Raw genomic sequence first — 24,210 nt, 5'->3', positions numbered from 1 at the left:
TTGGAAATTCTGGGTTTGTTTCATTGTAGATGCATCTATTTTTAATGTCTTATGGTGACTTAGGGATTGAATTTCTTTATTTTTACAATTTGAGTGAAAAATGGGGGCGTGAACATTTTGTTAATTTTTAAAATGTTCAAAATTTGGCAAGTTAATATTTTTGATTAAGAACTTTATTATAGGTAGTTTGAGGTAAGGCAGACTCCCCACTAAATTTTGGATTTTTCAATTTAAAACATAATTTTTTTGAAGTTGAAAATTTGTCCTAAAAGATGCAAACGGTGTGATTAATAAGCCCGTTTGGGGCGGCTTATTTGGTGAGGTCTTGTCTGTTTGGGTAAATTACGTTTTGGTAGCTTATGCGTTTTCAAAACGCTGAAAATAACGTTTTCACACCTATAGGTGTGGTGACAGCTTTTTGGCAGTTGTCTGGTTTTTTCAAAAAAAATAAAAATTTGTAATAGCCACCACACCTAGTTTATCAGCAGATTATTCAATAAGCTGCAGCTGCCCCAAACTGAGCCTGAATTATTAGAGTTTTTTACTTTGAAATTTTTTCGCGTGTAGGCTCAATGAATGTAGTTCACCAAAAAAATTTCAAAAGATTATTGATTTCTTGCAATTTATTAGAATAAAAACTAGTACAAATTTTTTCAATTTTGAATATTTTTTCTTGGAAAATTAAAATATTGAAATTGATTTATTTTGGTTCATAATTTCAAAAGAGGTAATCGTCTAAGAATGGTTTGGCAAATTTCATGAATTTTTCATGCTTTATATAAATTTAGTTGAATTTTCATTTGTTGTTCCCTTGATACCAAATTCAATTGGGTTTGGCATGAGATTTTGGACTTCAGATTGATTCTGGATATAGAGCATTCTTAGGTAAAAGAAAGTCATATGAGTGCTTGAAAATGAGAGAATGTGGCGTTTGATTTAAATTGTTTTGCCATTCTTTTGCTGATGATTTTTGCTGTAATTGGTGAGTTTTTACCCATTTATCTGTAATTTGATTTTATAGTGATTTCTTTTATGGATTGCTCATTGAGAAGGCTTTATCCCTTCTTTCATAGGGAGAGAAACTCCCTCCAAAGCAGTGTGAGAATAAAAACATCCCAAGTTCTCTGTTTATTTCGTGAAGGCCTATTAAGGTGGGTTTTTCAATTTAAAATTCTTGTTCATTATAAAGGCCTATCCTTTAATGAAGACCTCCTAAGCAGAATCCTTAATGGCACGATTTTAGGAATTTACATGTTCCTTTTGAGGGAGTATTGGTGATTCACTAAAAGTTAGAAGCAGCTCGTTAATCTTCTCAATTTTCAGTTATATTTATTACATTTTGCATATTATGACAAACTTAGGACCTAGACTTGATTGGGGTTGACATTAGGCGAATCTGTGCTACAGTAGATTTTTTTGATCTTCTAAGCTGAGGGTGCAGGGAAATGGCCTCGGACTCACCATGAGATTTCCCTTGATCACTGCATCTCATAGTGGTCGTTTGGATATCAGTATGAGTTAGATCCAATCCTGTCCTAATCGGTTCTACTTGGAGGCTTTTTAAAGGGCAACAATGTAGAATGATGATGAACAAAATAGCATTAAAAGATCTAATGTGTTAATACCACTGGATTTAGGTACCATGTACTTAGTGCAAATTAAGAACCTCTCAATTGAAGGAAGGTCTGCGTTTTGAGTAATATTTTTGTTTTTATTATTGGTACAGTATCCTCTAGGCTATTGATCCTGGGAGATTTGATGTCAGCAGATGACCCTCTTCACTGGGAGTTATTGAAAAAATAAACTTGAAATAATTGATTTTTTTTCTTGCATTGATGTCAATACAAATTTCACTCTTATTTGAGATTTGCTGATTTACCCCTTACAAGTAGGTCTATGAAACCACATATAGTATTATTATTATTATTACATTAGTAGAGCTTGCTGCATTTGAAATGTTACTTTCTTATTTCTGTATTAGGAGTAACTTGCTACATAAAAATGTGGCCATCAAGCCAAAGCCAAAGCAAATTTTACTTTTCTAGGGGAAACAAGCAATCTGGGCCATTCTAAGTGAGCGGAAGATGTCATTTTTCTGTCAAAAGTATATTAGTTTAATTGGATAACATTTTTTCAATTCATCTTTTATAATAAGATGAGCTTAGAACTTTGCAATTTGCCAGTGCTAATTGCATTCTAGTTTGAACACAAGTCTAGCTCACTTCACTTCTATTCCATTTTCCTTCTTGTTCCTTGGAGGATTTTTTTTATTGTTTTTTTAAATTTTTAAATGAGCATGAAATAGCTTCTCAGGAGGTTGCATGCGTAACCATAATGCTTTTTCTATTATTAGTATTCGGCTTTTGGTTCTACATTATCTGGAAGTCTATGTATTTGTTCCAGTTTAACCTTTAGTTTTAATTATTTTATATGCAATAATTTCGATATTTTGGATTTTTTTTCTAATTCATTAGGTTTTACGGTACACGGAAGGATTGTGTTGGGTGATGCATTATTATTACGAAGGTGTTTGCTCATGGCAATGGTATGCAAAAAATTCATTACTTTCATCACAATATCTCTTGCACTTTTTTCCTGTTATAGAGTTATGTTTTCTTGATTAGAATTTTTACTTGAAAAGAATGGAACCATTTTAAGTACAGTTTGATATGTATTTTTTTGATTTAATTCATTATAATGTGGCTTCACTTGGTGAGAGTTTTTCTGTTGTCTATTATTCTTCTCATTTTTATGGATATTGTTTACGCTATACACTGACTTTCTATGCTGGTGAATGGTTATTGAATTGCCATAAATTTTGCTGCTCAGCTTCTCAATTTATGACTTGGCATATTAGAAATGGAGTTTTTCCCCCTGCAGGCGCGAATTAGATGTAATTTTAACGAATTAAATCTCTAAATGATCCGCTGATTAGTCAGGTGTGGCCAGTTTAGTCTCAAGAGTTTTTTAGTTCACAAATTTGATTTCCCCGACTATTGCAAATTGATCCAAAATGATATCTCATGTAGAAGAAAAAAAAATGATCACAATTTAGTCCCTCAAATATATAAGTTGATCTCAATTTAGTCCCTGAGGAATCAATTGAGATTAATTTCTTAATAGTAAATTGAAATAATGAAAAACTATGGCATCAAATTGGTTATATCTGAATTTTCGAGGGACCATTTTGGTATTTGACCCTAATTTTAACCTGTTTTTTTAAAGGGCATGCTTATCACCGTTTTTAATTATTATTTGGAAGTCATTGAATCATGTTTGTATATTGAACTCCACACCTTTTTTAAAAAAAATAAGAATGCATGTGTATAAAGCACACAAATTAAAATCTAAGATACATTTTTGAAATATTTATAATATTTTCAAGTTATATAGTAATTTTATTTCATATTTTTATTAAACTAAGAAATTTATTTTAAAACTTGAACCTTAGCACGCGAGTGCACGCACACACACAACTATATAAATATATATATATATATCTGCGCGAGCGTTCTTGTTTGGTGTATATGTGCATGCATTAGTGCTTGTTTTTATTGTTTTCAAGACAAATAATGTAATTTGTTTGCTTGATGAAATAAAGTATGAAGGTAATAATTAAAATCTTAGTTTTAAATGAATAGATGTGAAAAATGAATGTCATCGATTATGTGATACAACAACAACAACAACAACAACAAAACCACAACAACAAAACCTTAATCCTATATTACGTGGGGTCTGCTAGATGAATCCTTTTTCTCCATTGCGTCCTATTTTTTTGTATGATTTGTATATTTTTTTTATTCAAATGACATCATGTCTTGAACACGTCTAGACGCTTTAAATTATCAAGGTAGGAATAGATGATTAGACTGAGTTTAAATTACAAACATTAACTCTAAGTTCATTATCATAATTAATGTTTGTAAATTTTTTTAAAATATCGACATTTAGTTCCACGAATCAGTCGCTAATCTTTAAAGTTTATTTTTAATCAAAGATATGACAATTCTAAAAAAAATATATCAAATTATTAATTAAATAAAAATATGAGTTATCAGTTTAACATGTTAGGTTAATTACAATTCTAAATCATAATAATTAGAGAAAAATAACATGCATGTTATTCATTAGAGAAAAGTAACATGCATGTTATTCATTATTTTAAACGATTAAGAAAATCATAAATTATATTAACATAACATTCATTTTGTTTATATATATATATGATATGATATACGGTTTCGAATGGTGGACGAGAGTTCTGCTAGGGTTTTGAATGGCGATTTCCGTCGTAATTGATTGTATCGCTCGAAAGACACCCCGTCTCTATCGTAGACTTTCCGCTTCCGCTCGCGTCCTTCTTCAACGCCGGCGGTTCGTCTGCGTTTCTCAGTTTCGACGACGACGCGTTCACATCTGCGCCTTCGATTTCGATGACGATGTCTACCTGGTCCAGCCGTTCGCGTCTGCACAGTTTCCCTGCCCGACAGCTTCGGTTCGGGTTTCTATTTGATGGCGACGTGTTCGCGTCTGCTCGAACCTGTTTCCCGTTCGTCGGCGACAGTCGGCAAGCTGCGCCAGCTGTAATGGCCTCATGGCTTTCCTACGCTGCCGCCCTCGCTAGCGATAATCTCTCCAAACTCTCTGATGATACATTGGTTCACAAATGCAGCTCCCTTTTCCACTTTGCAGATAGTCCGATGTTCTCGCAGATGTATCATGATTCTGTTGCAGGACATGAAGATTGCAATTTCATAAAAAAAGTAGAGAAAAAGACTGACAAACCAACACTATTCTTTTCTGACGCTGAAATTTCAACTTGTGCAGGAAAATATAAATTTTTTACTAGTTAGAAAGTTCCATTTAGGTCGCCCTAAGATGAAGATTATCAGGAAGGTTTTTGAAGATTTTCAAACTAGTTGGGGCTTGACAGGTGGATCTTTTCGACGGAAGACATGTTATGATACAGCTGACCATAAAAGAAGATTACTCAAGGATTTTCTCAAAAAAATTCATCACAATCGAGGGAAATCATGTGGAAATTGCTCATATGAACCCCTGATTTTGATCCCATTCAAGAACCCTCAATTGCGCCTATCTGGTTCTCATTACCTGAACTCAAGCTTCAATTCTTTGACCTACGTATCTTATATGCAATTGAGATTATCCTTGAAAAACTTTTGCAGGTAGACACACCTATAGTTCATTTCTCAAGACCCTTTATTGTAAGCATTTTGATTGAAATGGATATTACACTACCAGATGTAGAAGAAGTATGACTTGACTCTGCTCACAATGGTTATTGACAAAAAGTCATTATGGAATAAAAACCTTACTACTGCAAGCACTGCAAGATGTTTGGACACCCGTAAGAGAACTGTTTTAGATTGCACCCATAGTTGAGAGCCAATAGTTAAAAGCAGGAACATGTTGTTAGTGCACCGCACGTGCCTGAACGCGCTCCCAGCAAACCTGATGACAGCCAACCTGAGGAGGAAATTACCACAAGACAGGAAATGGTTTCTGCCCCTGGGAACCCTTCTCCTGACCATACTATTAGGGATAATGTTCGGATCGAAAGTCAGGATAGCCTCGCAACTCCTATTCAGAAAGCATCAGGTGCAGATGTGACGATTCACACTTCACATACACTGGAACTTATCGCTGTGACAACGACTGTCTTTCCTTCTACTTCGGTTCTAATATCTAATCAGATCGATGATCACATGAGCCAGTCTTCAGATAAAGAATGACAGGTTTGCACTTCTCGGCTGAAGAGGGCTCGGGCACACTCCAACTTGGAAACTTAATGGATAATATTTTTGTTACTCCTGACAATGACACGACACTTCAAAGTTTGTTATCTGACTCCGCTCCTAAAACTAGAGGAAGAGGCTGGACAATTCAGAAAGCAACCGGTGCAAAGGTGACAATTCACACTTCACATATACTAAAACCTATCGCTATAGTAATGACTGTCTTTCCTTCTATTGTTATTCTAATATATAATTAGACCGAGGATCACATGAGCCAGTCTTCAGATGAAGAATGACAGGTTTACACTTCTCGGCAGAAGAAGAAGGCTGGGGGCACACTCCAACTTGGAAACTTAATGGATAATACTTTGGTTACTCCTGGTAATGACACAGACACTTCAAAGTTTGTTATCTGGCTCCACTCCTAAAACTAGAGGAAGAGGCAGGACTAAATTGGCTCATCCCTACCTGCATGTTTTAAATTTTTTGAGTCTATCTGTATCTTTTTGTTGGGGTAGTACTGTACTTGGTATCGTATGGGTAGGGTGTTTCTATTGGGCCCTCTCATACAACCCTTATGTATCTTTTCTATTTCAATAAAATCAGCATTTGGATTTTTCATATATATATATATATACATACATCTATTTTAAAAAGTATCATCTATACATAATATAAATCACTTTTGACATATACATTTTTAGTAGGCATATCAAAGTTTATGAAAAGTTCACTATTGTCTAAGGTGAAATGTATCAATTCACCTTCGATCAATATATCCCTTGTCGATATAGGAGGGTGTTGGTCTTATTTTACTATTGTTTGAGCTAGAAGGTAATCCATCAATGCAAGGGCATATTAGTGTCTTTAGTTAATATTATAAGAAGATGAACTTGATCTATCATCATGCATATGCAATTACTCTTCTATGCATCATTTTATATTTTTCTTTTAGCGTATTATATTTTTATGAGGAAATGATGTATCGTTTAGAGTAAACCTTCTTGAAATAATATGAAGACATTTCAATTGAAACAACAACATATCAATTATGAGAACGTTAAATTATTAGACACTATCTGAAAAATGTTCTTATTATAAAGCATTATATCACCATATGTGTAAATTAAATTATAAATATATTTATCTAGTGCAACTGAGTTAGAAATAAAGGAAATGTACCTGAACTTTAATAGATTTGAATTTTATCTTTTTTACTCCTCGAGCTTCCTCTCCTTAAATTTTATACATACAGTAATGGTGAAAACATTCAGATTAATTAATTTATACCTTTGTTTTATTACAATTTAATCATATTATTTAATTATTTTTTTATTGATCTTATTTTTTGATTTTAACATATTATTTTAGAAAAAAGAGAAGAAAGGTCCCTCAACTATTTGCATGCAACAAAATGGTCCCATACTATATAATATAACACTATTTAAATAAAGACTTAAATGTACATAGACTCTTTAATCTTTAAATGGGGATTAAAGCATTTCCGTCAAATGATCATTTTGGTTTTTATTTAAATATCATGGGGACTAAATTGTCCTTTTACGTAGTCTGAAACGATTTTAGGTTCATCTAAATGGTGGGGAATCATTTTGACTTTTTTTATATTATTTTAATTAGCTTATTAACCTTACAAATCTTTTGTCAAATATCAAGAACTTAAGCATTACTTATTTGGAAGATTTACATACATACGACTTAAGTTCCATGTATTTACATATCTAACACCTACAATTTTTACATATATATGCCACCTTAGCTATGTATAAAAAAAGGTGTGTTTCACTTTTTGAAAGTTATACTAGTGGTATTTTTGATGTCATAGAAAAATTTTTAGGTGGTATAAATGTGAAGACTAAAGTTTAGGTGTTTCATATGTAAATGCATGGGAATTGGGTGGTATATATAGATGTCCCTTAATTTTTTTTTATTTACTTTGCTCTATTTATGTAATATGAGTCACATTTAGTTAATTTCTGCTATATTTGTAGTTCATAAATCATAATTTATATTTGCTAATCATTAATTCAATGTTTGATAAATTACTACAACTATTTTCTTAAATTTTTATTAATTATAAATATCTTTAAATATCATCAATTTCTCTCGCTTTGTCCATATATATATATATATATATATATATATATATATATATATATATATATATATAGTTATACATATATGTGTATATATAGTTATACATATATGTGTATTTATATGTATATGTATATTTTTGTATGTACTGTTCTTTATTTCTATCATTTAATTAACTAAATCAATCGCTCAACAACAATAACAAAGTCTTAATCCCACTACGTGGGGTCGGCTACATCAGTCCTTTTTCTCCATTGCGTCCTATTTAGTGTCATATTTTCATCTAGTTCTAATAAATTAAGATCATTTTTTAGTATTTGATTTATAACTAAATCAATCCTTATAGTATTTAATTTATAATTTTAATGATAACATGATTTTATGATTATACCTTCAACTTCTCAATATCAAATGTACTTATAACACTTTGTTTCTGACTTCTTAAAATGCCTCAAATATTTTTTACTTCATATTTTATTTCAATTCATTCCCATTTCTCTATTAGGCCTTTTATTGATCTACATATTAAAAATTTGGTGAAAATTTAACTTGATGAATGTTTGAACAGAAGACCTATCCTTGAGGCTAGTTCTTGTCTTGTGCTCGCACATGATTAGTCGAGTCCACACACGATTGTGCCATTGAATTGAGCTGCTTGGTCCTGCTTAACTTGCTCCCCCCTCCCCCTCCCCCCCTCCTCTCTCATTCACTATGTATCGTTCCCCCACCTCTCTCTATTTAATCAACTACACACACCTTCCATCACCCTTCTTTTTTAGTTTGCTCGCACGACCACCTCGCTCTTATCTCCCATCTTATTTGGCAGAACCAACTAATTTTTTCTTTGTTTCTTTTTCTTAAATGAGCCTTTACACATGAAATTTTAATGTATTTTCTTGTATAAAATAGAAGTATATTTACCTGAAAGTTAGTTTATATCATCTTGTTGAATTCGTTTGAACACTTTAATTATAATTATTTTTTTGTCGGGCTAGTCTACTATGGAAGGCCGGGTAAGTTTTCTATGAAAGTTGTATATCTATTGAGAGGTTTGATGAAGAAGCACAAGAGGAGTAACAATGATATACATATGATTTTTATTGATTTAGAAGAAGCTTACTATAATGTTTCAAGAGAAGTGCTTTGGAGGGTTTTAGAAAAGGAAGGCTTTGATATGGTTTATATTCAGGTACTTAAAGATATATGTACTAGAACGGTTACTTGTGTTCGAACAGTAGGAGGATTGACCAAGTATTTTGCTATTTTAGTTGGATTACATTTGGAATCGGCTTTAAGCCCATATCTTTTAGCTTTAGTTATGAATCACTTACTGGATATTTACAGGAGGATGTACCATTGTGTATGCTTTTCTTTGATGATATCCTTTTTGTGGATAAGACTATAGAAAAAGTTCAGGAAAAAAACTTGAATTATGGAGGTCTGCATTGGAGTCTAAAAGCTTTCGTTTAAGTAAATCTAAGACTGAATACATGGAATGTAATTTTTAGTAGTGGTTGCTCCAGCGACGGAGTTGTAACTATGGGCAATCAAATTATTAAAAAATGTGAACATTTTAGTTATATCGGGTTTATTGTTCAAAGTGATAGTGATATAGATAGGGATGTTAGTAGTAGAATTCAGGTTGGTTGGTTGAAGTGGAGGAATGCAACAGACTTATTGTGTGCTGGAAAAGTGCCACTTATAGACTTGAAGGAAAAAAATTATAAGATTGGTGGTGAGTCCTATAATGTTATATGGAGCAAAATGTTTGCTTTTAAAAGAGAAGCATAAAATAAAGTGTTATTGAAATGATAATGCTTAGGTGGATGAATGACTTGACACTTGATGACAAAATGCAAAACGAATTTATCCGTGAAAGGGTTGGTGTTGCTCCAGTGGCGGACAAAATTAGAGAGTTGTCTTAGATGGTTTGGTCACATTAAACGTCCACCATATGATGATCCAGTTAGGAGAATATATGTTTTAGATGTGACTTATGTTAAGAAATGCAGAGGTAAATCTAAAAAGACTTGGGCATATTGTATAAAAATGATCTTAATCTATTAGAATTAAATGAAAATATGACACTAAATAGGTCACAATGGAGAAAAAGGATTCATGTGGCCGACCACACTTAGTGGGATAAAACTTTGTTGTTGTTGTAATGGATTCATGTTTTTTTTTGAATTACTTGTCTATGTCGAGTAATATAACTAGAAAGAAGAAATTGTTAATTAGGTACAAAAGTGAGCTTTTGTGCTAATTTTTATTGCGTTTAACATGTAACTTTTGATACCGGAGAAGTGGGTTGAAGAGAATTCAACAAGAACAACCAAGAAAGCAAATCGAATGACATGTATTAATCAAATAAAGGATACAAGATGCTAGTGTTTCTTACTCTCTGCACCGATGGAGATACATAAATCACCACTCGAAGGATTGATGAAGAAAGGAGACCCGAGATGTCATGACCAACAACAGATGGATAGAGTTGCCACTATCCTTGTATATACAAACTCATACTCATCTGGGAACCACAAAGGGAGCACAAACCCTCACAAAAATAAAATGAACATCCATAATACTGTAAAAGACTACATCTTTATATTCAACAAAGGATCTAAACCTAATAAAAAACAAACAGACAAAAATACCCTTGCAATTATTAGGAGTGTGTAACAACCTTGGCCCTAGAGAGATGGTCGATTGATCCTCCCGCACTTAGACTGAGTTAGTTTGGGGTTTCCTCCCCGCCCCACATCAATCTACCGGGGTTGGTAGAGCTTCGATCTCATATGTTGAAGTTTTGACTTCTCATAATAAGGTGTTAGATCAACCACGTTGAAGGTGACAGAGCTGCTATAACGTCCCGGGATTAGAGGGCTTCAACTCGTGACACTTTGTCTCCTCGGTGGCATAGCTAGGGCTTAGGTTTTGGAGTTGAAAGAGGATGTATGAGATGTATTTAAGGTGCAAAAATTTTATTTAGATTTGCTGATTTTGAAAATAAGCAGGGAGGAATTAGGGTTAGGTGGAGATTTGGCTATGGTTTGGTGTGTTTACGTTTGGAATGTGAAAGAGATTGTATGTGGCTGATTTAATGTTTGCTGATTTTAAAAATCAGCAAGGGAGAATTGGGGCTAAATCAAGAATTGGTTATATTTTGGTGGGTTTAGGCTTGGGTGGATTTTGGTATCTCTAGGATGGAGTTGGGGTTAGGCTAGTTCTGTAGCAATTGATACTGGAGAAGGGGGTTGGTGAAAACTCAACAAGCACAGTCAAGAAGGCAATTTGAGACAGGAAAAAAAAATACCAGAATAAAGACGAAATGCACTAATCAAATAAAATATACAAGATAAAAGAGTTTTTAACTCTCACAACCGATTGAGATATATAAATCACCACCTGAAAGATTGACAAAGGAAGGAGAATGATTTTTTACTACATTAGATTTTTGTATTGGTGGTTTGGGTTATAAGAAATGGCATGTTTTCTCATTTGGTTGGTTTGAATTTTAAAACCAACAAATTGTAGTTTCTTTTTCCGTAATTCCTAGGAAATTAAGTTCTCATGTCAAGGAGTGTAGAAAAGGCTCACAATTAGGAGGTTTTGGACTCTACATAGGTTATAGTTTATTTATATCTTTTTTTTTTTATAGATTTGTGTCCATTTGGTTGAACTAAGACGAGATTGTTTGCCAAAAAAATGGGCATTCGTGTTTGCATTAATGGGAACTAAAGGTTCTTAAAAAAGATTTATTTTTTTTATTTTTTTTATTTTTTATACGGTTCTTAAAAAAGTTTCCTTTGAAGTGAACTGTTTTGTTATTTAGTTTATTTTTTTTGGTTCACCTTCTCTTTTGTCTTAACTTCTATTGGGTCCTTCGCTTTTACCTTTTCAGGTTCTACCCCTACCACTATGCACCGTTTGCCTCTGATATCAAGGGTCTGGGTCAACTGAATATAGAATTCAAACTTGGCTCTCCTTTCAAGCCATTCAGTCAGCTAATGGGAGTGTTTCCAGCTGCAAGGTACACTTTAATAATTAACCACGATCCCAAAATTTTTGCAAAACTAAATTTTGGCTTTTTGCAGTGCCCATGCTTTACCATTTCATTACAGGCGATTGATGAGTGATCCAAACTCACCCATTATTGATTTCTATCCCACAGGTTTTTGTTTTTATTGTTTTTTTTAATTTTTTTGTTTCATAAGTTCTTTTTCTCTAATCTTTTACTTCCAAATAAGATTGAACTTTTTCGCTATGACTTCTATCTTTATAGATTTTGAGGTTGACATGAATGGAAAGAGATATTCTTGGCAGGTCTGTTAATTTTAAATTTTGTTTATGCTTATTTGAAGAGTAGTTGAATTGAATCCTCGATATATATATATATATATATATATATATATATATATTTTAACTTGGTGTTCTTTGTTGAAGGGTGTTGCTAAGCTTCCTTTTATAGAGGAAGATCGCTTGCTTGCTGAAATTAAGAATGTACAACATACTTTGACGGTATATAACTGGACATTGTATCATTGGCCAGCTAAAAAAATGCCCTTTTTGTGACAAATCTTAATTTGCTTCCATACAGAAGGAAGAAATTCGGCGGAATAGTGTGATGTTTGAAATGCTTTTTGTTAATGTGTCACATCCTCTCTCTCCATATATGTTCTCTCTTAGCAATCAACATGGACAATTGTCAGAAAAAGAAAAAGCTGAAATAAAAGAAAAAATTGATCCTGTTGCCAGGCATGTATTATGATGCACAATATACTCAATTTATGAGCTTTTTCTCCTGTTGATTTTCATTAGCCAGTTGTTTTAACAAATATATGCTTTTGTCCGCCTTTTGCAATTCTGGCATCTTCACGGGATGGTATCTTTACAAATTAGGAATATTTACTTGCATACCAATCAATTCCTTAGTATATTACATCTAACACCTAAACTTTAATTGTTACGGACATACCACTTTACCTTTGCATTGAAAAGGTGTATTTCACTTTTTGAAAGTTGAAATGGTTATATTTTTGATCTTATATGAAAGATTCGAGTGGTATTAATGTAATAAAGCAAACCTTAGATGTTAGATATGTGAATACATAGGAATTGGGTGGTGTGTATGTAAATGCCGCTATAAATTATGGATGTATGATAATATTAACTTTTGAAAGATTAAATAAATCTTTTTGGTGGGATTTAAACGCTCACTAGTTTCTGACGTCTTGTGCATTTTCCTTGTAAAATTTGATTGAAGTATGAATTTGTGGTGTAATCAAACTAAAAGTCCATCATTAATGTGACTGTTGTCTTAAATAAAGTATGTGGATTGTGATTGATAGTGATAGAGTACTTGGGCTTAGTTTTCAACAATGTGATGAGTCCATTCTGTAACTAAAATTATGGAGAAATGTCATTAGGTTTGATTTTTTTGTTTTTTGTTTTTTTGTTGTGTACGTTAAATGAGAAGAACACTACATTTATGTCTTTGTTTTTTCTTTAGTCTCGATAATTTCCAACCGAAATATTATTGTTAGATTTTTATGCTTTCTTTGGATGTATTAATCTTCATTAGTTATTTATGTTTAGGAACCGACTAACTTATTTGATGCAAGGTGTCAATTAATTCATGAAAAGGTTGCATTTTATTCATTTTGTACTTGTGCTTCAGACGTCTCTCTTGAACAAGTTATCTGTATTCCGAAGGATATTACGGAATGCTGACTTCTGAACTAAAAAACTGAAATAGATACATTGCTATTCTTAGTTGTATGGATTTTGAAAATGAAAATAAAATAATTGGAAAATGTTACTCACAATACATGCCATTGTGGCGGCATGCTGATGCCAGGCATTATATTTCCATATATTTTTTCTTGATTATGAGAGAGAAAACTAAATGGCGATCACGAATTTCATCTCTTGAAACCTACTAATAGAAGCTTTTTTTTTGTACTTGGATTAAGGATTTTACATGTGGTTGATGAACTATATGTTAAATAAACTTCTCCATTATTTAGATGTGAATTCTAGTATCATATTTTAATGTAAATACGTGTAAACAGGAAAATAAAAGAAAGTTTGTAGATTTACATCAATACCACTCAATTTTCATGTATTTACATATCTAACACCCAAAGTTGAATTTTTACATAAATACCACCTTACCTATAAAATGCTGTATATCACTTTTTAAAAGTCAAAATGGTGGTATATTTTATTTGATGTGGAACATTTGGGTGGTGTAAATGTAAAAAGCAATGTTTAGGTGTTAGAGAAGTAAATATATAGGAATTGGGTGGCATGTATGTAAGTCCCCATGCCCCAACAAAGTTTCCACTACAACATACTTAGGTATGAGCAGCACTTCCATTTTTTTTGGTAATTGTTTCTCTCATACATGTGCATTTTTTAGCAGAATTATGTATGAATATTGTGAAATTTAGATAATAGAGCAGCATAATTCTTTGATAGAAAAGAGGTGTATAAATATACATTACAAAGGCCACATAAAAGGAAAAACTTAATTCAGAAATACATAGATATGGAAATGAAGGAAAATAAATAAAGCAAATAAGCTGAATAAAGAAAGTAAATAAAGCTAATAATTCTAATAAACTCTCTCAAGTTGAAGCATAGATATCCATTATGTTAAACTTGGATTTGAAATCGTCAAACAACGACCGAGGAAGATTTTTGGCGAGGATATCTGTTAATTGACCATTGGATGGAACAAATGAAATACAAATCTCCCCTGAATCAAGCTTTTCCTTAATGAAGTGTCGGTCAATCTCTACATGCTTGGTGCGATCATGCTGGACCGGGTTATGGGCAATGCTGGTGGAGGCTTTATTATCATACAATAGATGAAGAGGAGCAGAAACATACTGACGTAATTTACGAAGCATGATGTGTAACCAAAAAACTTCACAGATATCCAAGGACATGGAGAGAAACTCGGCTTCAACACTACTCCATACCACAACAGATTGTTTATTACTTTTTCACGTGTCAAGATTTCCCCTCATGAATAAGTAATATCTTAAAGTTGATCGCCGATTATGGATGAACCTGGCCCAATCTGAATTCATTTAAATAGTAATAGAATGAGGTGTGACGCGAAAAAATATACCTGTGCCCGGTATGCCATTTAAGTAGTGGAGAGTTCTATGGACAGCTCTGAGACGGTGCTCATAGGGATCATGCATTAATTGATTCACAATACCTATTGAGTGACAAATGTCGGGGCAAGTATGGGTGAGAGAAATAAGTTTCCCCACAAGATGTTGGTAATGAGTCTTATTTACTGAAACCACATTGGATCATCAACTAATTTCTCATTGGGATCCATTGGAGTTGCCACTGATTTGCATACGAGTAGGTTATCTCTGCCAATAGATCAAACACGCTTGTACTGAGACAAGAATATTCCTTGAGATTACCAAACAATTTCAATGCCCAAGACGTACCAGAGCTATCTTAAGTCCATTTCAAATGAAGTTGCAAGAATACCTTTCAAAGACTCCAATGCTAGTACATCATCATCAGTGAGCATGATATCGTCGACATATACAATAAGGATTGCAATTTGGCACTGGAGGAATGTCTAAAGAAAAGGATATGGTTTGATTGGGTCTGAGAAAAACCATAACTCATTACCACTTTTGTGAACTTGTCGAATCCGGTCATTGGGGATTGTTTTAATTCATAGTGACTTCCTCAGTCGACACACTTGTCCACGGGAGACAGCAGAGTTAAAACCTGGAGGAAGGCACTTGTACACCTCCTCTATGAGATCCTCATTTAGAAAAACATTTTTGACATCTAGTTGGAGCGGTGGCTTATCCAAATTCACAGCAAGAGAAAGTAAGACTCGAATAGTGTTTAATTTAGCATCCGGATCAAATGATTCCTTATAATAAACTTCGTATGCTTGTAAGTGCCCTTGTTGTGTTAAAATGATCAAAGGGACAACTAATGTTGTTTCAATAGTGGATGGGAAGTGATGATTCGTCAAGGCAGTTGCAAATGCTTTGTAGGTCGGTGATACACAATGGAAAGAGACATATTTTTTTCATGGAATAAAGAGTACTTGCCTGATTACATACGTCATCAAGAGAACTCGCCTCCTCATTCGGAGCGGTGTCAGTTCTGGGGATGTCACTCAATGTGGATTCCTGGTCCTGTAAAGAGTTAGCGAGCTCCAGAGTGGGAACATGAGTACGCTGAGTATAGACATAGAGGATGGGAGGAGGTTCTGATTGTTTGGTAGGTGGCGAATCCAAAGGGACAGAGGGCTCCTCAGATATAGTGGTTGGAGACATATCCACAGGTGCCAGATACGGAATAGTATTTAAGAAATCAAGCTCCTCCTCACTTGGGGCAATGTCCGAGAAGTAACAAACTCTTTCAAAGAAGGAGATATCAACATTTACGTAGAGTTTATTTGTGGTAGGATCAAGACACCGATGACATTTTTGAGTGGAAAAATATCCGAGAAAGACACATTTTATAGACCTGAGATTGAGCTTACTTCGATTAGGGGTAGTGTTTTGAACAAAAGCCGTGCACCCAACAATTTTGGGTTCAAGAGTGGTGAAGAATTGATTGAATGGGAAACAAGATATCAAGATGACTAATGGAGTTCTAAAGTTATGAATTTTTGTGGGAATTTGATTGATGAGAGAGGTGACAATAAGCACGAAATCATTTCAAAACTTTTTTGGGACATTAGATTGAAGCATAATGGTGTGAGCTACTTTGATAAGGTGTCGGTTTTTCCTCTCGACCACATTTTGTTGAGTGTCCGTACATGAGATATGATGAAAATGTCGTTACTTACCAAGAACTCACCTAAAACAAAGTTAAAATCTTCACGGCCATTGTCATTTTGAAGTACTTGAATTGAAGTTTTAAATTGGGTCAAAACGAAGAAGTGAAAGTTTTTGAAGATGGCGATATCTTCAAATTTATATTTTAAGATATATACCCACATCATTCGAGTGTGGTCATCAATTAAAGTAAGAAACCATCGTTTATTAGTGTACTTGGGAGTGTGAGAGAGTCCCCACAAGCTACTGTGAATAAGAGAAATAGAACGGAAGGTGTGTAAGGATGTGATGGATAAGGAACACGATGCTGTTTAGCTAATTGACAAATCTCACATTTGAAGTTAACAAGATTTTTATTTGTAAACATAGATTGATACAATTGTTCTAAATTCTGAAAATTGGGATGACCTAAACGATAATTAGCAACACAATTCATGTCTCGTGTTTGTTTACTCACAGATAACATGCTACAATTCAACAGAGGGACATATTACATAGATTTCAAAATTAGACCGGTTGTTAACACAATTGATCATTTATCGGCAATAGAGTTACACGAGTCATCAATAATTTTAACTGTATCTTTCTTAGAGCATGTATAGTATGTTGAGAAAACTTGAGAGCATCAAGTTATGTGGTCCGCAACACCTGAGTCAATGATCCATGAACTAGAAAAAAAGTGCCATAGGGATGATAACTTGACGGACGTGGGAGGCTGATGGTCCAGAAGTGAACTGATTGGATTCAACTAGCTTGATTAATTGCTGCATCTGACTTTTAAGAGAGTCGGGTGATTCCAGAGTGTTTCGATTGGGAGCTAGTTGTACCTTAGTAAATTCAAATGTCGTAGTAGTCAGGTCCTTGGCAGAGAAGGATTTGGTTGAAGGTTTGTATGCCAGTTTTTCATAAAGTTTCTAGTACTTTTCTCGAGTATGATTGAGTTTGTAACAATAATTACAAGTGGACCCAGTGGCTTGAGGAGGCTTTGATGAGTGGTGAACACTATTAGTGGCCAAGGCAGGTGATTCAACTAAAATGGAAGTGTCAAGCATAAAAATTCTCTGAATCTCTTCGCATTGAATTTCTTTGAAAGCAAAACGAGCAAAAGGAAGGGGTTCTGACCAAGGATACAACCTTGATCTTCATCAAGGTCTTTGTTAAGACCTAATAGGAATTTGAATATGCAATCTTTTTTTACAATTTTCTGAAAAAGGGAGATATTTGTCGGAGATTCCCTCGTGTAATTATAGTAGAGATCGTATTCGATTCATAAGGTCATCAAATCATTTTAGTACTGGGTCATGGTTCTTGATCCTTGTTTTGCTTCGCGGGTCTTCTTGGACACCTCATAAACTTGGTTGGAGTTCTCTACGTCCGCATAGGTATCTCGTAGTGTATTCCATAGGACATTGGTAAAAGGAAAAATCATATATGAACATACAATCGCAGTCTTCATGGAACTGATCAGTGACGACATGACGATGGATTTCTCCACTTCATATGCGTATTATGTTGGATCAATATTCGGAGGTTCACAAATCATACCAGTTAGATAGCCGAATTTCGTGTGTTCTTTAACGAACAATGACACAGCTTGAGACCATTGGAGAAAGTTAGAGGCATTAAGTTTATGGGCAGTGATTAAGAAGTTCATGTGGTTTTTTGGTTCTTCAGTCCAAGGAGGGATTGAAGTTGGTCTCGATGCTCCAGTGGACTCAAGTAAATTGTTGGAAAGAGGCTTAGTGGTGGTCCTCCATGATTCCTACTGAGCCAAAGGTGATGTTGGGTTGATGAGACATAAGAGGGTTTCAACTGCAGGATGAAACAACTACTGTAAATGCTAGCCTAGTAGAACAGTAGGCAGAACTGTCGGTTGGGAAGACTCGTAGAAGAATTTTGGGAGAATCGCAGATAGAGCGGGTAGACACCAAGTCTTGCGGAGAAATGCAGACAGAGTGGGGGGACACCAACTCTCGTGGGAAGGATAACCGAGAAGGAAAAAAAGGCTGGGAATATAGGCGGGAGGAGTAGCAGCGGGAACCCAACTGGGAAGAACCAAGAATAGCAGGAAATCAATCAGGCAAGCTGGAAGGAGATCCAACCTGCTTGAGGGAGATCTGGCTGGTTGGAAAAAGGTCTGATGACTGCTAGGGTTAGAACCATTGCTCTGATACTATGTGAACTTTAGAGAATAAAGCCCCATAATTCATTGATAGAAAAGTGATGTATAATTACACATTACACTGCTCACATAAAAGGAAAAACTTAAATTCAGAAATTCATAAATATGGAAACGGAGAAAAATAAAGAAAGCAAATGAAGCTAAATAAAGAAAGAAAATAAAGCTAATAATTCTAATAAATTTCTTTCCTCAAATGTAGCCGCAGACGTTACAATTAATATTATTAGTAAATGGGAACGATCAGGTAGAAAAACGATAGGCATAATTAAGTTTTAAATTAGTTGACCTTGATTTGATACAAGCTTGACTTCGGGATGCCTCAAAGTCATGTGGGCTGGCTGCGAGTCAAGCCTGCTATTTTTAGTGTTTATCCAATCTCAATTAGATCCAAACTTGATCCGAGAAAAGAAAGATATTGAGTGATTTTTTAATCTTTTAAACAAATCACATTCCAACTTTATATGCAAATATAATTTATTAGAAATAGAGTGCTCACAAAATAAATGAATATATGTATAGAAGTTATTTATTATATCGAGATAAGCTCGTTTTGATTTAAGATTGGCTCAATTTGATTCCATGTTGAGTTGGCATGGCCGTAGCTGGGTTGTCAATGCAAATTTGAGCTTGATTTAATAAGCCCATCCATGACTGGGTGATAAACTTGTAAATCATGAAGCATTGGGGTAAATTGCTCTGTTGCTTTGCTTTTTACACGCCTCTTGGTATGTTAGGTTTCAAGAAATTATTTTTCAATTTTATTCAATTCTTAAAGAAGCCTCCATCCTTCCTTTGGTCAAGTTATTGTGACACGAGGTGTAATGGAGGTTCAAAGAGTTTGGTCTAATACAATACTTGGACCGATCCAACAGGGAGGCTGGATTGGATAGGGCTTCTTAGGATAATGCTTCTTTACTCTTAGGATAAGGATAAAGAAGCCTCCATCCTTTGGTCAAGTTATTGTGACATAGGGTGTAATGGAGGTTCAAACAGTTCGGTTTAGCACAATAGTTGGACCGATCAAATTTGGGTTTTTTGGAGATAGTTTCCCCCCCCCCCCCCCCCACTAGTTTTTATAAATATGTTATTTGCTATCTTAGGGCAGTTTTTGTCTTTTTAATTTCAATTTTCTATCCAAGCCATCTATCAGAGTTTTTTTTCCCTTCTAGGGCTATATTCAAAGGCGAGGAGGTGCTTCGACTATAACTCACCTGAGTTGATGTTCTTCTCCAAAGCTTCGAGGTGCACCGACAATATTCGATCCCGCGGGAATACTTATATTCCCCAACTCTCCTCAGTAGCCCACCGTCACCTTTTCCTCACCTTACTAGCTGCCGCAACTTTGTTCCTCTGGCTGTCCATCTTGCTGCCAGCTGCTTTATCTCTTTCCTTCTTTCCTGTCCTAGCCACCAACCTCCTTCGCAGTTGTAGCCACCACCCCTCTTCCTGTTCCAGCCGTAACCCTTGTACTCATCTGTTCCAGCCGTAAGCCCTCTACTCATCTGTTCCAGCCACCAGCTCTCCACTCTTCCTTCCCTGTCCTAGCCACCAGCCTTCGTACTTAATCGTCAGACATTTTAAACCTTATTTCTCTAACTCTCCAGGCCGCATCCAACCAGCCTACCATCACCTATACCTATCTGCATCGCCACTATTCACTGGCCTTTCCTCCATGCCTTCGCAGGAGAGACGTGTCTCTATTTTGGTATGTTGTTTATTTCCTGTTTTGAAGTGTCTTCAATGTAATTGTTGAATTTTAGTAATAATATTTTCGCTTTTTATTATGGTTTTGTCTAACTCTGATATCTTTTAGTGTCAGAGTTAGCCTAACTCTAGTCCCATCATAGGGTTTCCTAACATCCGCCTCAACCCTCTATCAAAAATTTTCTTTCATATTCTCAAACCATAGCCGAAACCTTGACCTAACTCTAATGCCCCCTTGCTCCTTTTTAAAATTAGCAACCTTAAATCTTTTTTTTGCCCTTTTTTTACCTCTCAACCCTAAATCTTAGTTATGCCGCCAAGGAGATGCATATTTGAGCCTACTCAGAAAGAGACACTGTGAGAGATCCACCTAATTCAACGGAGGCTTGCGGATATTGAGGATGAAACTCAGGGGACTTACCATCAATGGTTACAGGGTAAGTCGAAGAGGCGAAAGAGACGAGAATTTCAACCCCTTTCTTAGAAAGGATTTCATCGACGAAGAAGAAAGGCCATGATGCTTTGGAATCCAATATCAAATGTCATATATGGAGAACATAGAGAAATCAAAATATTGGTGGATCTACCAGAGTTCGATGGAGGTATGGATCCAGATGTATTTATCGAATGACTACAATCAGTTAAGAGGATCTTTGTGTACAGAGAGGTGCTATAAGCTAAAAGGGTGAAACTTTTAACTATCAAATTGAGAAAGAGCGCATCCTTGTCATGGGACAACATGCAGAGACAGAGGAAAATAGAAGACAATGATAAGATTTTCAATTGCGAAAAGATGAAGAGAGCGATGCAGTGGAAACACCTCCCACCCTTTTGCTGCCAAGATATGTTTATGAGATTCCATTATCTGCAACAGAGATATCTATCAGTGGAGCAATTCATGGTGTGGTTTGACCCATTGCAGATGAAGTATGATTTGGTTGAGCCAGAGGAACACCATTGCCTATTATCTGGGGGCCTGAAGCCCGCTATTAGCAATGTGGTGCAATTGCAGCTTTATTGGGAGCTAGCTGCAAAATTAGGTGTGATGTAACGCGGTACCCATGAATGCCTGCCACCTATTGTTGGGGAGGTCGTAGCAATTTGACCGTAGAACTCAGCACGTCGGATTCAGAAACACCTATACCTTCATCAAGGTTGGGAAACACGTCGCCCTTCTCTCTTCGGAGGAGCTCAAGATCACAGGTGTCTTTTGTTGGGTCCACCGAAGTTTAATTAGTTTCTAATTAAGAATCCCACCTACCGCTCACCTACTTTCCCACCTACCGCTCACCCACCACTCCCACCTACCGCTCACCTACCTTCCACCTACCGCTCTTTTAGTTTCTATAAATAACCTCTTATGGTTTGTCATACGCTAAGCCAAAAGTCAAGCAAGACCAAGTCAAGTCCTTTAAGAGAGAAAGAAAGGAAGAGAGAGAGAGAGAGGGAAGAAAATAGAAATTTTCTTGTAAACGTCGAGACGCTCGACGGTGTAATTTCTCGAAGAAATAAAATCTTCTGCAGCTCAGTGGACGAAGGCAAATTTGCCGAACCACGTAAATCAGTGTCGCTTTGATGTTTTTTCTGCATGCAATTTTCTTATTTCATTTTTCGTTTTACTGTCGTCGTTTTTCACAACTGGTATCAGTCGTGGTTTCAGATCTAAGGAAGAACGATGGGCGGAGACGATGTGATGGTATCGGGGATCGAGAAGTTTAATTGCACAGATTTTGCTTACTGGAGGATGTAGATAGAGGACTACCACTATGAGAAGAATATTTCTCTTCCTTTACTGGGAAAACGACCAGAAAAGTTGGACGAGAATGAATGAAATATGTTCGATTGACAGATTTTGGGGGTTATACGATTAACCCTATCTAGATCAGTTGCCCATTACGTTATCAAGGAGAGGACTACTGCAAATCTTATGGCGACTTTATCAGGTATGTATGAAAAATCATCGGCGAATAACAAAGTGCACTTGATGAAATAGTTATTCAACTTGAAAATGGTGGAAGATGTGTTTGTTGCTCTACACTTGAATTATTTCGATACTATCACAAATCAATTGTCGTCTGTTAAAATTGATTTTGATGATGAGTTACGTGCGCTGATATTATTGGCTTCATTGCCAAATAGCTGAGAAGCCATGAGGATGACAGTTAGCAGTTCTTCAGGTAATTCTAAGCTGAAATATAATGATATTCGTGATTTGATTTTGGCTGAGGAGGTGCGTTTGAAAGATTTTGGTGAGACCCCGGGTTTAAGTTCAGCGCTGAATGGTGTTGATTTCAAAGGGAGATCACATGACAAGAACTCAAATAGAGGAAGATCAAAATCAAAGTCTGGTCAGCAGACAACCTGCTGGAATTGTGACAAGACTGACCATATAAAAAAGAACTGCATGAATCCTAAGACGAAGGAGAATAATGACGCTAATGTTGTAACTGAAGAAATACAGAATGCGTTATTGCTGGCAGTTCACAGTTCTGTTGATGACTAGATATTGGATTCAAGGGCTTCCTTCCATACATCTTCTCGCTGGGAGTTAATGCGAAATTATGTTGCAGGTAACTTAGGGAAGATATATCTGGCTGATGGAAAAGCTCTAGACGTGGTGGGGATGGTAGACGTTGATATTGCACTTTCTAATAATAGCAAATGAACATTGCAAAAGGTCATACATGTTCCTGAGTTGAAGAAAAATCTCAACTCTGTTGGGCAGCTCAATGAGGATGGTCATTCGGTGGTGTTCTCAAATAACACCTGAAAGGTTACCAAATGAGCAATAACTGACACACTATATATAACTACAGGTTTACTTAGGCGAGGACACATGTGTCAGAAGTGCATTATGGGGAAGCAGGAAAATGTCAGTTTCCTGAAAAGTGGCAGAGCGCCAAGGCAGGAAAATCGAACCTTGTATAGACAGATGGTGGAGAACCACATAGCTATGAAGAAATCTTGCAAGATGAGAATTCGAGCAAGTAGAAGCTGACCAAAAAGGAGGAGAACGATTCCCTATCAGGGAATCAGACTTGGGAGTTGACATAACTTCTAATAAAGAAGAAAACATTGCACAACAAGTGGGCATACCGGGTGAAGACTGCGCTTGGTTGCAGTAAGAGGTACAAGACTGGACTTGTTGAAGAGGGCTTTCAGCTGGGGCAAGATATTGCTCATGCAGTTTCATACAGTTGGAGTTGTAAGCAGATACAAGAGTAACACAGGAAAAAACTTGGTGGTACAAGACTACGTTGACGGTGATATGTCAACTGAGGGTGTTACTCGTGAGAAGTTGAAGTTGTGCTCGACTTCAGCTGATATTCTAACATGAAGACAGAGCTTTGAGTTCCAGAGGTGGAGGATATTATGTTTGAGGAAAATATCGGTACAACTAGTGCTTTTGGAGAAAAAGGGCGATGCCCAGTAGGTGATGCAGTCAGTGTCCTAGTCTCCAAATGAGAGAATTGTTGGGTAATGTGGAGATCCGATTCACCGCAATTTAATTAGCTTCCTAATTAAGAATTCCACTTATCGCCATCTACTTTCCCATCTACCGCTTACCTACCGCTCTCCTAGTTTTTATAAATAGTCTTTTATGACTTGTCATAAG

General features: G+C 35.6%; 1 protein-coding gene across 2 annotated transcripts in view; it reads left to right on the top strand.

Moving 5' to 3' along the window:
- The window catches only part of LOC110038885 (5'-3' exoribonuclease 3), a 71,825-nt gene that overhangs the window by 33,982 nt on the left and 13,633 nt on the right, over positions 1-24,210 (top strand). For both annotated transcript variants that reach the window (XM_020743804.1, XM_020743803.1), the window contains exons 14-19: positions 2,475-2,545; positions 11,773-11,901; positions 11,966-12,042; positions 12,154-12,194; positions 12,315-12,389; positions 12,469-12,626. In XM_020743804.1, the coding sequence (XP_020599463.1) occupies positions 2,475-2,545; positions 11,773-11,901; positions 11,966-12,042; positions 12,154-12,194; positions 12,315-12,389; positions 12,469-12,626 (551 nt within the window). The remainder of the gene's footprint in view (positions 1-2,474; positions 2,546-11,772; positions 11,902-11,965; positions 12,043-12,153; positions 12,195-12,314; positions 12,390-12,468; positions 12,627-24,210) is intronic.

This window comes from Phalaenopsis equestris, unplaced genomic scaffold (assembly GCF_001263595.1).
Source record: "Phalaenopsis equestris unplaced genomic scaffold, ASM126359v1 Scaffold234232, whole genome shotgun sequence".
NCBI classification, from domain to species: Eukaryota; Viridiplantae; Streptophyta; class Magnoliopsida; order Asparagales; family Orchidaceae; genus Phalaenopsis; species Phalaenopsis equestris.
The sequence above is the reverse complement of the archived record's forward strand: the minus strand, read 5'-3'. Positions and strand labels throughout refer to the sequence as shown.